Here is a 14,309-nt window from a genome sequence, read left to right on the forward strand (position 1 = left end):
ATGTGGCACTGTCTACACTCCAGCCAGTGGCTGCTGTTCCCAGTACTTACTGATGGATGGCAAATGGTGATTGCAAGCAGATTGTGTAACACCAGAAGATCAGAAGAGCAGTTGAGCTGTTCGCCCTGGAGTTCAGAATGAGCAGTAAAGTTAGGCTAAAATGACTTCTTCTGACAGCTTTCTAAGCATGTTGTGATCTATTTTCAAATCAGAGAGATTAATAGTCATCCTTGTTTTCATTTCCTTCACATAGTCTATCTATATATGTTGCAAATATTTGGGGAAATGGAGAAAAAAATCTTATATTTATTAATAACAGGATAGATGAAAAATCATTGACTCAATAACAATAGCAAAAATAGTTATTGAAATGCATATTTTAAATTGTTAAGTACATTTTTTATTTTTGAGAACTTTAAAATGGTGGCTAAAATGAAGATATTAAGGAATGACCTATGAAAAAAATTGCTAGAAAAATCTAAAAAATTATTCAAGAAATAAAGTTGCTAATTAAGTTTCAGATAGAGATGTGATTTAGAGAACAGTCAGTAACAGGGGAAATTAACTGCTTTTTCATATCAACTTGTATCCTTTCCTCATTCTGCAATACTTTATTTATTTGATATATTTGATAAGTTAAACTCAAGGTGCCATTAAAAGTTGAAAAACATATTAGGATCAGAGGAACTGGTTATCTTTGTTTATTCTAACCATCCTCTTTCAGCTGGTAAATGTAAATTAGGTTTGAGTCTTTTAGCCTTACCAAAATCTTGTAAGATACAATGCTTAGAAGTAGTGAATTCTGCTAGCAGCAGAGAATGTAGACATAAATATTAAACTTACAATACAGCATCTGCTTGAATCAACTTAATTTTGCCTACATGTATGTGCTATATTTTAGATGGTCCTGTTTAATTAGTAACTTTTAAATAACATGCATATAATACACATATTTTAGAAAATAATTAAAATTCTGGTTGGAATCAGTTTCAATTTCAGATGGAATAGGAGTCAGCTTGACACTATCAGTGATTAAAAAATTAGTAATAATCAACTGGCAAAAAAGTGATGGCTCTTCCAATTGCTAATGCAAAAGGAAAAACTAGGAATTTAAATGATTAGCATAAAATAGTGGTACACATTTTCTATTAAGTCCAGTGTAAAACAACTGTGCCCCAGAATACTGGCATTAAAAAAAAAGTAGCAGTGATTACATGTGAAACAAACTATGAGAATTAAAAATGTCCTGATTTTCATGGGGTTTATAATTAGTGATTCAAATCACTGCTTTAAATTGATCCCACTGATGTTGCCCTCTCTGATTCCTTGAGAAACAGATGTAAAATAGCATTGCTTTAGTACAGTATGAAGAGGGAAAGTTTGTACCTGCCTGTGCAATGTTAATGACATTATGTCTAACCATACCTAAGTTTGATCATTCAGACAGTTTTACCAAAAGGTAATTTTCAGGGAGTTAGATAGAGCTGTGTTTCACAAAAGCTGTCCCCACAGGAGCTAAATGCCAAGGTAATCAATCATACAGTGTACTGGATCCTGTTGTTATGGATATAGTACATTATTTATGCGGTATAAAGATTTTTTTTAGATGCTGTTGAAATGAACAGGCTAGCACATGACAGCTCGAGGTTGTAATAAGTTACATGAGCTGAAAATTGCAATTTCATAGGTTAAAATTTGTGTAGATGCCTTCAATGCTTGCAGCAAGTTAGAAACTGATTTGCTGCAAGTGTTGACTTCTGGGGAGCAGCAAAAATTCTGTTAGAAGTCTGTAGTGTGTCAGTTGTATCTACAGATGAGTATTTGTATACCACTTGTATTTCTTACTAAATTGAAGAGTTGTTACTCAGTCACTGGAAATAGGGTAAAACTTTTGGAAGCAGTACAAAACCCAGAGACTGTTAGAGAGATAGCACAGTTTAGGTTCTTCAGCGAGCCATTGCATAGGGTATAATTAGGCACAGGCTTTTGATGGAAAATTGTCTCAGCTTTCAATTTTTCCCTCACTGCATTGTTCCAAACGCTTTGGTTTTGCTGAGAACGAAATAGTCATCTTCACCAGATTCATTTAATAAGCTGTTGTATTTGTATGAGAAGCCCTAAAAGACTGATAGAAAACAGAACAGTGGTGGAAAAAATAATGGCTTCCATGAAATGAGGGTGACCTGCTTCCCTTCTCCCTGTCAGATATTTTGGTTGGATTGAAGGGAAATTTGCAGTTATACCTGTATGTAGAGTGATTTTCAAATTGTGATCATTACCCCTATGTGGCTGAAGAATTCTGAAGCTGAGAGACTTCCAGAGTTATTGGCAAAGTGCTGCTGTTCCTTACCATGCCTTGATATATTTTATTACTGTTACCTACCTACTTTTTGAGCCCATGTAAACTCCTGAATACTTCAGGGAAGCATTCATGGCTTTGGTAAAGAGAAGAGGTGCCTTCGTGTACTTCACCATGCATTCTCTAGTTCTGTTGCTGTTGATTTCATTCTTCTATACCTGGGACTTCTTGCTCTTGGCTGTTTTTCTACATCATTTGCAGTCATGCAGTCAGCTCTTGTACCATTCTCATGCCTTCTTACTCTCCCCATTTCTTACTCTCTTCCATTTTTAAAACAGATACTCTTCTCTCCCCCTTGGCTCCATTTGTCATCCCTGTCACCTCCATCAGCTCTTCTCTTGGTAGTCTTCCTCTCTTAGACCCCGCTCACTTTTGCCTCACAATTCTTCCCTGTTTGTCTTTGATTCCCATTTCCCACACTGGTCTTTTGTACTTTTTGAGCTGCCACATTTCTTCATGCCCTTCTGTTCATTTGCAACATACACATGTTTCAGTTCTACTCAACAAACATTAATCAGCCATCTCTCACTTGTTGGTCATTCACTTGGCCTTTCCATATCCACTCCAGTTTTAGGGGGTTTGCAAATGTGTCCACACTCTGTTCTGGTGTCTCTCTTCTCTACTACCTCCTCCTTTGTAATTTCTGAAATCTTACAATATTTAGTCTCCTGTGATGATGTTTTGCACAGGCTTTTGCTTTTTTCCCTTCTGTTACTCATGGAGAAAAATACAAATTCTTGTCTGTACTCAGGAGTCTTATTTCAGTTTCTCTACTCCAGTTGTACGTTTCTGCCTAAATTAAAATCTTAGCTGATGGATTTCATGGATTAGGCAATACTCAAGAAAAAAGTTGGAGCTTCTTTGCTACCTTCTTTCACAGTCATTTTATGTATGACCACTTCATCTCACTTCAGCCTATGCCTTATCATTGCCATGGTCACTTCCTGGTGCTTATCTAAATCCTTCCTAATTCTCCATTTGTCTTTTCATTTACCACAGATGACAAATCTGTTCTCTCCTTCCTGAAAGTTCTCCTGTTGGTTGTCCCTGTACTAGCATTCCCCAAGCCTGCTGCACATATATTATGACATTTTCCTCAATTCCTCGAGTAACACTGACTCTGCAATTATTCTTAATTTGGGTTGAATTTTTTGCTTTGAAGTTGCTTTACATTATTTTAGACCTCAAAATTTGTTTCTTTCAATTAGTTGGCCTAAATGTAAATCTTAGTTGCCTACATTAGTTGCCTCATGTAAATCTTTCATGTTCTTCATGCTTGTCATTTTTATGACATGCCTGTCATACTTTTTCATGTAGATAAAATTGTTATCAAGGGATATTATAATTTTCTGTCTGCTGGTGGATGGCTGCCAGTCTACCTCAGAATCTTTTTCAGTTTCCTCATTGAGGTTCCCCTTTGCCGAAATGATTGTAGAAATACCAGAGGGCAGGTCTCTCTGCCGTGTCATGTCCGTTGCTCAAATCTTCCCCAGGCAGCTTACTTCCTTGTCATTCATCAGTCTGGATTCATCTGTTCTCTTGTGGCTTCTATGTAGTGCTTACACTTTTTGTGCCAGCAGTTGTCTTTTGCAAAATTTTGTAGAAAGAGATTCATGGCTTAAGAAGGTGAATTCAACAACAGCAAAAGCAATTAATGATAAATGACCCTGCAATTCTGCAGCATCAGCCAGTGCTTTCAGATTTACTGGTTATTTGTTTTGAAATTTGAACAAATATGAAACTGTTGCAGCTTCTACATAGGTCTGGAACAAAGGCACACCAGGTCGTGTTCTCACAGCAAGCAATTGAGTCAGTTCCATGAGCAGCGACACCTCTTCTGTATTTCTTTTCCTTAATTCATGTCAAACCACCAGAACGAGTTAAAATAACATTCACTGCCTGGAATTAATTTGATTCATATTTTTCTCCCTGTAAGTATGCTATTTTATATGCGTATTTTGTACAAGCGTTTAGAGTACGTGACTTCAGCAGTACAGTGAAAGCATAAAAATGGTGTCGTTGGACAAACACTTAATGGCAGTGTAGTTCTTTGTTGTGTACTGAATACAAATCAGTTGTTTCAAGAAAAGAGCAGAACTAACCAGTTTACAGAATTACGTGACTTAAAAGGCTTCCCTTCTAATTATTTCATGTCAGTGCTGCTGTTGATCTGTTCCTTTTTGAAAAATATCCATCACTAAGCAAAGAGTGGTTCCTGCCTACTCCTCTGCTGTGAGTAGTGCTGGTGGTGGGACTCTACTGTGTCACAGCAGGGCTGCAGCTCCCCCAGGCTTGTGCAAAAGTGCTGGGAAGTGATACAGAGAAGATTCTCTCAGGTAGGTACCATCTCTGGACATATGCCGAGGTTCCCTGGAGAAGGCGGATGTGTTGAAATGTTTGAACACAGACACTACTTTGGAGACTTTGTGTATTTGAGCTGACAGCCATGACCGCTGTGAACCTGAAAGCAGAGAGAAAGGAGGAGTGTAAAGACAGTCCAAGGGTTATGTGTTGAGAATATAAGTTCAAAAACATTGTCCTGCACTGTAGTTTTCTGGTTGGAGTTTAGCTGGTGGTTTTGGTTTGGTGTTTTTTTGACACGGCCATAGGCTTTTGGACAAGTATGCTGCCATGTTTAATTCTCTCAGACTTCAGTAATTTCTTTTAACGATGCTACTTTCCAGAATATAACGTATTTCAGTGTGTATTTTGCTTCTAGTGCTACCTACATAGCAACTTAGTTTCTTTTCTGTTGTATTTTCATGTCTGTAACATGAATTACATTTCAGGTAACAGTGTAGTTGTTTTATCCTGTTACTTGTCTTCCCTATTGCTAAAATGATGTTAATAATTGTGGCTAATAACAACTTGAAGAAACTTATCTTTACAATAAGTATTCTATATGTGTAGTAGAAGAACAAATTAGAAAAGGGAAAGTGTAAGGTCTAGTTCTGAGACATATTCATTATAATTTAAATCCAAATATATTAAAACAAAAGGTCTCTGAGTAGATTTAGAACTTCTCACCAATTTCTATGAGTTTCGTGTTTTCAGTGCTTCTGAGCTGTGCTTGTTGGCAGGAGCCATTTCCAGCACAAATTGCTTTGCTATAGTTACACAGGAATTTGAATGTCAGAATACATGCATCAATGTCTGCTAGTTTGGAACACAGGCTTACCCATGCACTAACCATAAAATGTGGGGCATTTAGGAAAGCCAAGAAAGAAAATTAAGTGTTCTCATTATGTAAGAGCACTGGTAAAAATAAGATTCTGCTGGCTAAAGAGGCATACTGTATTGTTTGAGATCTCCAATGGCTTAAAAGAAATAAAAAATGACTGCATGAAATTGAACGTTGATGTGACTGATGATGAGGAATGGTGAATGATTGAAGATGAAGCTAAGAGTTATCTGTCCCTTCTAGTGAAAGCCAAGAATCAAATTTTCTGAAGTGTTGTAAAAACCAGGAACTATGACCGACTCATTCCAGAGCCCAAAGATCAGTGAGATTGTCTTAGTGCAAGGATCGTGTCTGGCTGATTAACCTGGAACCTTGGTTTCCTCAGCTTTTGGATACCAGCCTATCTGGCCTGAGCCATGGAACATGGATGCACCTTAGATAGTGAAGAGGGGAGCTGTGAGTTTTGACACAGCTTGGGCAGCTCTGTGTTTGTCAGACTGTGCGTAGTTTGCTCTGCTGTCTCCCAGTGAGTTTTCAGTTTATGCTAAGGCTTTTGTCTTGATCTTCAAAACAACTGTTGGATCAAACACATTAGCAACATCAAAGGCTGTATTTCATTTTTGAACTGCCAGAAAAGCTGTATTCCTCTGGGGCAATGTAGATGATTGAAGTATCAGAACAATCATTCATCAGCTGGGTACAGTGTGTTGAGTTGGGGTACAGGCTGTGAAAAGAAGACAAACATGTGAGGTGATCAGGTGAACCCACAGGAAGACATTTTAAAGAAAATGCTTAAACCTCTCTGTGTATATTAATGGCTTCCATCATAAACATGATGGAAAAGCAACTTCTGTTTTCATCTAAAAAATAATTGTCAAAAAGAAGAAAATTGAGAAAATTTGGAATGCTGTCAGATCTTACAAGATACTTTATTTTTAAATATCCCGTTATATGAGCCGTAATATGCTGAACTTTTGAAAGTTGTGTACCTGTGTTGGGTAACTTCCTAGCAGGGTTTAGAACTTAGCTTTTCTTGGCAATACAATTGCATCACTTATTGGGAGAGGCCATAGTAGCAAAAACTGAAGGGTGGCATAGCTCAAAAAGGACAGAGTATTGAGTAAGTGTGATGGATTCAAATGAAGTGTGATCAAATTCTAAACAAACCTTAAGAGTTTTGTTGCCAGCTAATTGGAAATATTTTCCCACTGTGCTTTGTAAAGTACTATCAACAGAAGTGATAGTGCTTAAGCAATTATTTCTCCCCTCTCAACCTGGTTGCTAGAAACTGATAAATTGCCTGAAGTGTTGAACATCAAAAGTGCAACTCTAGACAATTTAATTGGAGGGAAAAAAACATTCTTAAATCAGATATAAATTTAATATTATAATAAATATGTATTTCAGAAATGAAATATTGGTAAATACAGTATTTTTCTATTTACAGGTCTTCATAGTGTTTTTTTTCAGTTCTCCTTTTTTTTTTCTTCTGATGATAGTCAGATAATTGCCAACTGAGTGCCTATTGCCTGGTACAAATGAGACATCATTCTGGCTTTTTTGAATGTTCAAGCCCCTTGGGTGTCTGAGGTACATCAGTTTCTTAATTTTAAGTTTCTCTTAGCCTGCCTAACTCATTTACCTGAGCTCCATCAGCCATTCAGGCCCCCTTAGGAAGGAGGGGAAGTTGTCATTACATCTTGCAACAAAGACAGAAAATGAATTGGAAGTATTCTGTGGATAAACATGGCAAAAGGTCTAGAGGAGCCTGTCCTGTCTGTGTCACAGGGTGTATGTTTTCAAAATGAGTGCAGTAAGGTCAAATGTGATTGCTGGGTTGGTACAATGTGGAATATTGAAGGCAACAAGGTTTCCAAAACTTACAGCACAAGAATTTTGCTGAATTTTTCTGAAATGTTGAGTTTGCCTAAGAAGAATTTCTTCTTCAGAGGGAGACTCTGTGAATGCAAAAATGATTGCATCTCAGTGTCATGTTCAAACTTAAACTCTTTGTGCAGGTTTCTTTGGAACTAGAATTACAAAATACATGAGCTGGTTTGATACAAAGAGAGACCTTGTCATCCCTGAGCAGAGTCAAAAGATGATTGCCACCAAATTCAGTTCTCGTGGCCAGCCTGATTTGATGTCTTTGATGTCAAGCATGGCAAGTTTCCTTCCACAGTTGAGCTTCACAATAAATATACACTCCAAACTGGGTGTTACATTGCAGCCAGCCTTAGACATGAAGTACAGGCCATCAAAATCTCTTCTTCTAATCTCTTTTGATGGCAATTGCCTTAGGACAAGTCTAGTCCTGAGTCTGTAAATTGCATCCTAGTTGCGTCTGAAGAACTTTTATGCGTGTCATTTTGAACTATGATTTTACTTCTTTTCTCCAGCTCTTGTGGTGAGTAATGTGAAGTCACAGATTTCTTCTTCCTGACTGGCTGATATAAATTTGAAGTGAGAGAGGAAAAATAATGAGTTTCTGTTGTTCAGCTGTGGATGATAAATGTTCCTGCTCAGGTTCTTAACATTTTCAGGGTCTTAGAAATATTTTAATGAATATATAAGCAGTGATACTTATAAGAAATACAGCCTCATGATTCCTGATGAGTGAAAGAGGCATCTTTGCCAATTATTTCTTTTGCTGTAGCAAGCATTATGTTTAACACTTCTCTGTATATTTTCTGCTGGACAAAATTAATATGAATGTGTAATTAAAGTGAGGGTTTGGTCTATGTGTCATAATGGAGAATATTAATGAACAGCCCAAGTTTTAAAAGATGACTGCCAAAAAATTAGTTAGTAGTACAGAGCTCTGTTGCATGGTGTCACGCATACATATTAAAATACATTGTTTCGTACAAGAGCTTTGAATGCTACTTCTCTTTTTCTTTTCTTTTTCAATATAAGATTGGTATGCACCAGCTATATCAAAAGAATAGGTGCAATTGGAAGGACAAGTAAAGAGCAAATATTTGATGTTGTAAGAAATTAAAATAAGCTATAATTTAATGCAGAACGATTTTCAAATAAGAAAATTCATTAGCAAAAAGGTGACCTTCAAAATAGTTTTCTGTGGAGTTAGTAATGCTCTGTAATACTGTACTAAGAGATGAGCTTGAAGACATTTTTTTTGTAAGCAAAACCCTGCAAAACCAAAACCAACTTTCATGTGGAGTGATACCTGAAGTTCCTGAGAATCAACATGCTTTTCTGTTGGTGGTTGTTACCTTAGGAAGCTTACAGTGCTGGAGTCTGACAATACTTTTAATCATTTTATACACCCAGCTATATATATACTTTTACTGGTATTTAAAGTAGTGAAGAACAAAATGTGTGTTCAGTGTGTTTTTCCTCTGCCTTCCTCTGCCAAATTGCAAGTCTGGCTTTTGTCCCTTTCTTCTCCTTGCTTTCAGTACACTGCAGAAGTGCCACTAGTCAAGCAAGAATGGACTCTTGCAGTGGTGACTAATCTTACCCTTCACCAGCTCATTGCCTTTCACTCACTTATATGCAGAAATAAAAGAGACTATTGGTATGGTTTCTGTTTGACTTTTAAATTTATTTTTATTGCAGGAAGGTACATGCACATAAAGACTGTTCTTTAAAAACTTGATGATTGAAATGGTGAAAAAGCAAAACAAAAATTAACTTTAAATATATAATGATGTGAAGTTATTCATAGAATGAAAGATCATTTAAATGTGTACTGTTTTAGAAACTCAGCTGTGTGCATGTTGATTAGATGTATAAACAAAAGGTAGCAATGTCTTTAATTGTAATTTCTTGGAATTAGTTTTTGCTTTCCAGCATAAATATGCATGGATCTAGGGCTCACGTTGCTCAGAAATGCCTATAAGCTTGCTGTCTGCATTTCTGTGTGGACATACAATTGCATGTGCCCTACAGAGTATCTGGTTGCTTTGTGCCTACAAGCAAAAATTTACAAAAGTGGTACCATCAGTTCAGGATTAAGCAGAGTAGAACCTGTATCTGCAAAATTAGCCAGGGTTTTTATATTACCCAGTACTTTTGTGGAGCAGCATCTTCTGTGCTCTCTTCGTTAAGGAATTAGTGAGGCACTGCCGCACCCTGGGGAACTTGCCAATGCCATCAGCCCATCTGAGATGTGCTATGGGGACAGAGGAAAGCTGAGTCCCAGAGAGGAGAGATGAGGGGATCTGGGAAGATGCCTGAAGAACATGGATCTCTTGCAGAGGATGGTTGAAACTCCCTTAGAGCGGTTCATTCAGCTTAAGCAGCTTTTTGGTTTTTAACTGCAAGGACACCCAGATGAGTTTTAAATCAGACTATTTCATTAAATTCACCTAACAGCAGTGATTTATGTGTCCACCTGTGAGTGTCTCTTTGCCAGTATGTTTCTGAGGGACAGTAAAGCTGCATATTACTTAGACACTTGCTCTCAGATGGCTGTTGATTAGTTGCTGCCCGGATCTCTCCTAGATTTTGTAGATTTAAGATTACAATATTGGAAAGTAGAATTTGAACATAAATCCTTGTGCTTCCTTTTTAATAATGTTTCTTCAACCTTTACCAAACAGCCTTGGAGGATAGTACTGATGATGACAGAAATGATTCTCTTTTCCTGGCTATAATCCTGGTGGTGTTTGACTGCATTCGGGGGCAATGTTTTTTGTTACAGCCTCCCTATTAATGGGGTTATGACATGTAACATGGACTTATTTGCTTTTCTTGTAACTCTCCATTTGTCACCTCGCAGGCTGAAGAGGAAACAGTGGCCTTTCTTGATCACAGTGGAAGTGAAGAAGAGTTTGATCCAAGCACTCTCCCAGATCCTGATAAATACAAAGACTCTGATGCAGAGCAGGATTCAGAAAGTGAAGACAGCTATAGGTATGCACCATCTTCCACGTTCATTTTAAAATGATGGCTTTTATAAATGGTTTTGTTTACATGTTAAGAATTCGTCTTACAGTCCTCTTTCTCACGGGATTTAGCATTTGACTTACAAAAGTTTGTGTGTTGGGTACTAAACAGAAATCTGAGCTAAAGGCTGTTATTTTCTTTTGTGAAGTTGTATAAGAATGATTTTTGAGTCCGTATTGAAGGGATCTTGGTGAGACTGTTTCACATGCAAAAATCTTAACTAATATCCTAGAGATTTCATGTGTTGCTTTGGTGGTTTTACCCTCTCTGGATGCCCAGTGCCCACCAAAGCCACTCTATCACTGACCTCCTCAGCTGGGCAGGGAAGAGAAAGATGTAGTGAACACCTCAGGGGTTGAGATAACACCAGGAGAGATTCCTCACCAGCTACTGTCATGGGTGAAGCAGACTTGACTTGTGAAAAAATGAATTTATTTATTGTCAGTCACATGACAGTAGGGTAATGAGAAATAAACCCAAATCTTAAAACACCTTTTCCCCACATCTCTCTTCTTCCCAGGATGAACTTAAAATTTCTTCCACATCCTCATCCTCAGCAGCACAGAAGGATAGGGAATGGAGGTTGCAGTCAGTTCCTCACGTGTTGTTTCTGCCACTCTTTTCTCCTCTGGAGAGGATCCTTTCCCTGCTCCTATGTGGGTCTCTCCCACAGGAGACTTCTTCAGCTCTTTTCTGTAGGCTGCAATTCTTTGTAAACTATTCCGGTGTGGGTCCCTTCCATGGCATAAAGTCCTTCAGGAACAGATTCCTCCAATAGGGACATAAGTCCTGCCAGCAAATGTGAACGTGCTCCAGCATGGGCTTCTCTCTCCATGGGGCCACAGATCCTGCCAGGAGCCTGCTGCAGTGCGGGCTTCCCAAGGGATCGCAGCATTCTGGGGCTCCATGGGCTGCAGGGGCACACATGGCTGCCTCACCATGGGCTGTACCATGGGCTGTGGGGGAATCTCAGCTCTGGCCTCTGGAGCACCTCCTGCCCCTCCTTCTGCACTGACCTGGGGGTCTGCAGGGCTGTTCTTCTCACGTATTCTCACCGCTCTCCCTTTTGCGCTGTTTTTTTTCTTCTTCTTAACTGTGCTGTCCCAGGGGCACTCCCACTATCACTGATGGGCTCAGCCTTGGCCAGCAGTGCATCTGTCCTGTTTCAGAAATGTATTTCTCTTCTGTCACATTGCAGGTTCTTTCTGGGTGGAAGGAAAAATGTTGAAGTAATTTAAGGATTTCATGATCCCTTTGCACCTGTACTGTATTAAATAAATTTGTGCAGGGTAAAAATTGATAAGTTCTATGATTTAGTATTGTCCAGACTCTTCAAGAGTCAAGTGAAGTAGACTCCGAGTAGAAGTAAATGCATAATAATAAAATTAATTCAAATCAGTGTTTATAATTGTATGAAGCAGAATAATTTGTTTCATGTAGCAAAAAAAAGCAAAGGGTGGGAATGAGGGTCTGTAGTTGATGCAAATATCCTGTGGGAAGATGAAGGGATACAACATGAAGTCCTGTGTGGTTCACTGCAACAAGAAGGCTACTTGTGTGTTTCTGACAAATAGTGTATCATGTAACAGATTGAGAAGGATGATCTTGACACCTAAATGGGAGCATAGACGTCTAAGTTCATAAAGCTCTTGCTTTTCACATCTGACTTGAGGGAATCCTAGGGCCTTGATTGTCCTTACCCTTGTGTCACTGTGTGTTTTGGAGTCAGTATGCAGGACTAGGTGTGGGACATGGATTTAAAGACTAGATAGCCCTAAGTTAACAGGCTGGTGGCCATGTCCCTTGGAGCCTGTTCACCAGTGAATGCCAATAGAACTGACAAGGATGGGGAAAAGCATTGCTTTTTCTGAGCAGCAGTAAATCTCTCCTTTGTGTGAGGGGAGTATGTATTCGTACATCATGTTTTTTATTGATCCTTTCCTCAGAATGTCAGCTAGACTCAAGATTAGCTGTGCTTTAAAAATAAAAGTTGACAGAGATGGACAGATTTTTGGCAGTGGTAGTAAGTGCAGACTTTTGTTGGATCAGTGGCTAATCTGGCCCCCCTAGAGTCAGGTCATGTGCTCTTCAGGAGAGCAAGGAGTCAAAGAAAGTCAAGGTCCTTGATAATCTTCCATTCCTGTGGAGCAGATTAGGAAAGAACATACACTGAAGGAAAACAGGGAGGTTTCCTTTAGTGTATCTCTTGACGTACCTACACTGAGCATCAAAGTTGCCTTTGGAGCTGGAGAACAGACCACTACACACATTGAAGAAATGTGGTTTCATCAACACTGCTTACTGGAAACAGCAGCTTGTCTTACTGCACCAAAATACTGAGACATTGCCCAGAAGAGCTTTAGTTGGCACCATGTGAAGTCGCAGGAGTTGTGGACAATTTCATGCCAATACTTGTACCCACACCGTGCCCAAATCCATTTAGCCTGTAACAACATGACTGATAGTCCCTGGGCAGGCCATGGCCAGCACAGGATTATCCATCATGTGCTGCACTGTCACCAGAGTCATCAAGGGTGCTGCCTTCCAACACATCCTGCTCAGGCACCTTTAGAAATAGGAAGGCTGTTTGCAGCTGCTCCAAAGTCAGCTTTGGTGCTTCGTGTGGATATGTCTGGTGAGGTACTCTGAGCACCCTGTAGAAGACTTTTGAGAAAGAGCAAGATACAGTGAAGGAAATTAATTTGAGGATGTTAAATCAACAGTCATACCTCATGCAGCTCTCTTAGAATTGCTATGGAATTTTATAATGAGTTGCTTTTGGGGCTGGGAAATATTGACCTAATGATTTTAACAAAAACAAATCAGCTGAGAGTAGCAGACAGTCAAATTGGGCTTTGAGATTAGAAAACACAACTCCATTCTGTTTTATATTTCCAAAATCTGGAGATTTTGCTCAAAGAATTGGATTAAAATAAAAATATGTCGGGCTACACTAGCTGCTCCTTGCTTTAAGGAGGAGGGAAAACTTCTAAAAGAGATAATTCATAGTAAGTATAATACCTAGGGTGTCTTCATTCAAGACTCTTTAAAAAGATCTGTCCATGGTTTCAGATGTCAAAACCATTGTTAATCTTCTCTCTGTCCTCCCACAGAATTTTTTTTAAACTGGGGGAGCTGTACAAATCATGAGTTAAATTTGCCTTTGCATAAAAATTCCCTTCCAGCCATACCTCTATAAGCAGAGTAATTAATGACTTCAAGCATGTAATATGAGATTAATTTTTGTATATCTAGCAACATTCATCATATTTGGTTTAAGGCTATCAAATGTAAATTGTTAATGAGGTGAAAAATCTAAGAATATAGAACAGGGCGAAAGAAAAGCAGCTGGATTTCTTAAATATTCATTTTGCACTCAGACTGAGGTTTTGGTATTTCTAATTCTTCAACCTCTTTAAATAAAAGTGTTGAGGAAGAGCAAAGTTCCGATTGACCTCATCATTATCTTCTTTAAATCTTTAGTGGGTGTGACTGATGACATTAACTCCTAGATCAGCATGGAGAAGATCTTGGACATGAGGGGAAACATCTTAGTTCTGATACTGTTTTGTTTGTGACTTTATGGACAGTCACCAGGTGACAAGTGTGCAAGTTAGTAGTCAGTGCTACTTTGTTGTGTGCTTTCCTTCATTTATGAAAATTATGAGCAAATTGCAGTTTCTTACAGCTTCTTCTTACAGCAGGTTGCTGATGTTGACCTGCTAAGTTTTAGGTCATTCTTGATGAGGTTGACATTACATTGTCTTTTGAGATGATTTATGAGAAAATCATGGTGCTCCTTTTGAAATGGATTATTCAGGTCACATCTGTGACTTTGTGAAAGCCAGAACTTAA

General features: G+C 38.5%; 1 protein-coding gene across 1 annotated transcript in view; it reads left to right on the forward strand.

Annotated features, from left to right (window-relative positions):
• The window catches only part of DDX10 (DEAD-box helicase 10), a 154,715-nt gene that overhangs the window by 134,355 nt on the left and 6,051 nt on the right, over nucleotides 1–14,309 (forward strand). Inside the window, exon 17 of the mRNA XM_038163386.1 lies at nucleotides 10,288–10,421. Coding sequence (XP_038019314.1) covers nucleotides 10,288–10,421 — 134 coding nt within the window. The remainder of the gene's footprint in view (nucleotides 1–10,287; nucleotides 10,422–14,309) is intronic.

Source organism: Motacilla alba, chromosome 1 (genome assembly GCF_015832195.1).
Source record: "Motacilla alba alba isolate MOTALB_02 chromosome 1, Motacilla_alba_V1.0_pri, whole genome shotgun sequence".
NCBI lineage: Eukaryota > Metazoa > Chordata > Aves > Passeriformes > Motacillidae > Motacilla > Motacilla alba.